The sequence below is a fragment of the Eleginops maclovinus genome, chromosome 13 (genome assembly GCF_036324505.1).
Source record: "Eleginops maclovinus isolate JMC-PN-2008 ecotype Puerto Natales chromosome 13, JC_Emac_rtc_rv5, whole genome shotgun sequence".
Lineage (NCBI taxonomy): Eukaryota > Metazoa > Chordata > Actinopteri > Perciformes > Eleginopidae > Eleginops > Eleginops maclovinus.
Genome location: NC_086361.1, coordinates 825,028 through 827,776, shown reverse-complemented (window position 1 = coordinate 827,776; position 2,749 = coordinate 825,028). Strand labels below are relative to the sequence as shown.

The 2,749-nt window shown below is 41.1% G+C and overlaps 1 protein-coding gene across 1 annotated transcript; it reads right to left on the bottom strand.

Moving 5' to 3' along the window:
* Window positions 1-1,404: 1,404 nt before the first annotated feature.
* LOC134874839 (zinc finger protein 180-like) lies at window positions 1,405-2,269 on the bottom strand. Its single transcript, XM_063899055.1, has one exon. The coding sequence runs from the start codon at window positions 2,267-2,269 to the stop codon at window positions 1,568-1,570; it is 702 nt and encodes a 233-aa protein (XP_063755125.1). The 3' UTR covers window positions 1,405-1,567.
* Between the last annotated feature and the right edge of the window lie 480 nt (window positions 2,270-2,749).

The window sequence follows — 2,749 nt, the reverse complement described above, 5'->3', positions numbered from 1 at the left end:
ACTTTAATAGTTCTCTACGTGCAACCCCACTTAAATAGAGTCAAATATGGAGCTCAGAGATAAATTACATAAATCAACTGCAGATAAACAGATACTTGTTAACATCAATAAACTGCAGTTGTTTCGCGGGATTTTTTGATAAAAACTGAAATATAGAATTTACCTAGACTTAACCAAGTCACACTTACTCTGAATAAAACACCAACATGATTTCTAAAGGATTTTTAATAACCTTTAAATCACTCGTTTGTTCTCAGCAAACTCGAGGCAATGAAAATATGGGCTCTAAAAACTCTTTAATCCTCCTTCACGACTGAACTTGTAAGTAAAATATGAAGGATCTCCCGACTTTAAAGAGATATTTAAATATCAACTGCATAGTTTAATTTAAGATGAGTGTACTATCAACATTAGCTTGGTGTTGAGAGTGAGTACAGAGTAACGTTGACAGGCTTGGACCACAGCAAGGCCCTTCTGTATCAATCAGATGGAGCAGGAGCTTTTGGATGAGCTGGACATTTCTCAGGACGGGTATGATGATACAACACAGCAGACAGATTACAGCTTAAACTATCGTGCTGTCCATCTCAGAATATATTTTCAATCGCTGTGATCTCTACTTTGCTATTGCAACATATTATAGAAGCTTTCCTTCTGGCTTTGATACTTACACTATTGTTGACTAATTAAGAGTAATTAAAAGCAAATTCTGTTCAGATCTGAAACATAAAACTGAGCAACTGAATGCTTTCTCTGCTTTCTCTTTCTCTGATTTCCTCCTAAATTTAAGTCTGAACATGGAGCCAAAATGTTAAACTCAGAGTAGGTATCACATTGGTGTCACTTACAGGAGCTTTTCCACAGAGTTTAAAACTGACTATCATCACTGTCTTCAGTCTCAGGTTCAGAAGAGTTTCCAGTCCTGTCCTCAGTATCTGGTTTTAACTCTCTCTGTGGATCCGAGTTCCTGAATGATTCTGGTCCTCCAGAGTCCTTTCCATCAGCTTCTGTTTCCATGAGCTCAGTTGAGCTGCTGGCTGGAGGCTCTGCCACTCTGTTCTCCTCAGTTTGAGTTTGATGAAACGGTGAGGACTGATGACCAGGACATTTATGGTTTTTGACGCGATTCTGCTGGATAAATCTTTTGTTACAAACACTGCAACTGAATGGTTTCTCTCCTGTGTGGATTCTCATGTGTTCCTTTACATTGGATTTCCATCTAAAAGACATCTTACAGACTGAGCAGCTGTAAGGTTTCTCTCCTGTATGATTTCTGGTATGTGTTTTCAGTTGCCCCTTGTGGCTAAATCTTTTGTCACAAACACTGCAACTGAATGGTTTCTCTCCTGTGTGGACTATCATGTGTTGCTTTAAATTTGATTTACAATTAAAAGTCTTCTTACAAACTGAGCATGTGAATGGTTTCTCTCCTGTGTGGGTTCTGATATGCTTATTTATATGCGAGGGGCGATTAAATCTTTTGTCACAAACACTGCAGCTGTATGGTTTCTCTCCTGTGTGGATTCTCATGTGAAGTTTTAAATTTGATTTCCAATTAAAAGACTTCTTACAAAACTGAGCATGTGAATGGTTTCTCTCCTGTATGATTTCTGGTGTGTGTTTTCAGTATCCATTTGTAGTTAAATGTTTTGTCACAAACTGAGCAGCTGAATTGTTTCTCTCCTGTATGTGATCTCATGTGGTCGTTTAATCTACTTCTCCATTTAAAAGACTTCTTACAAACTGAGCAGCTGAGTGTTTTTCCTCCAGCACTATATCTGGAATCACTGACAGGGACTTGATCATATTTCAGAGAGCTTAAACCTGGCTGAGGCTCTCTGGTCTGCTTCCAATCACCACAGCCATCAGTCTCAGGTTCAGAAGAGTCTCCAGTGTTGTCCTCAGTATCTGGTTGTAAATGTGTATCTGGATCTGAGGCTGGTTCTGGTCCTCCACAGTCCTCTCCATCAGCTTGTGTTTCCATGAGTTCAGTCTGTCTGTGATGAAGCTCTGAGGACGGAGGTTTCTCTTCATCATCTTCACTCTTCACAGGGACAGGAGTGAAGGTGAACTCGATGATATCAGCCTCCTCCAGCCCTTGAAGCTGCTCTCCCTCCCGTCTGCTCCAGAGTTCCTGCTGTTCCTCTTTAATGTGTGGGGGGGGCTCTTGCTCCTCTTGGTCCAGACTGGAGCCCCTCTCCTGCTGCTCAGGAGGAACCTCTTCTTTAACCACCACCAGCTGCTGGACGTCTGCAGGAAACAGTGACATTACTGACCGCCACTAAGCCAGACAATAATCAGTGCAAACACTTTGAATTAGTTTGAATAAAATTAAACTTGGAGAGATTCAGCACAATACTATAAAAGATGGACCTCCTGATAAGTTCAGTCCAAATGAGAACAACTGCTTCTGCAGGTAAATGAAGGTTGAGGTTGAAATGAAGGGCTACCAAGTATAAGCAATGACATAAAAGCACAGCAGGAGCTACAACACCAGTTGTTCACATTTAATGAGATGAAGAGTGATGAAGGAAGAAATCACCCACAAGAAATAAACCGTAAGCTCACTAAGGGTCACTATGAGCTTTAGACCCAAAGGGCTTTGCTGAAGCTTAGTGATGCATAGCAGCATAGCAGCATAGCAGGAGGGTCAGACGGTGGGGAATGATGCGCTCTCAGGTTCATGGGATAAGACGAAGCAGATGGAAGAGAAATTAACCAACCTAAAGGGGAGATCAAGGAGAAATTA

Excerpts from the sequence above, each read along its gene's own strand:
- LOC134874839 (XM_063899055.1), bottom strand. The coding sequence starts at position 2,269 with ATGTCACTGTTTCCTGCAGACGTCCAGCAGCTGGTGGTGGTTAAAGAA.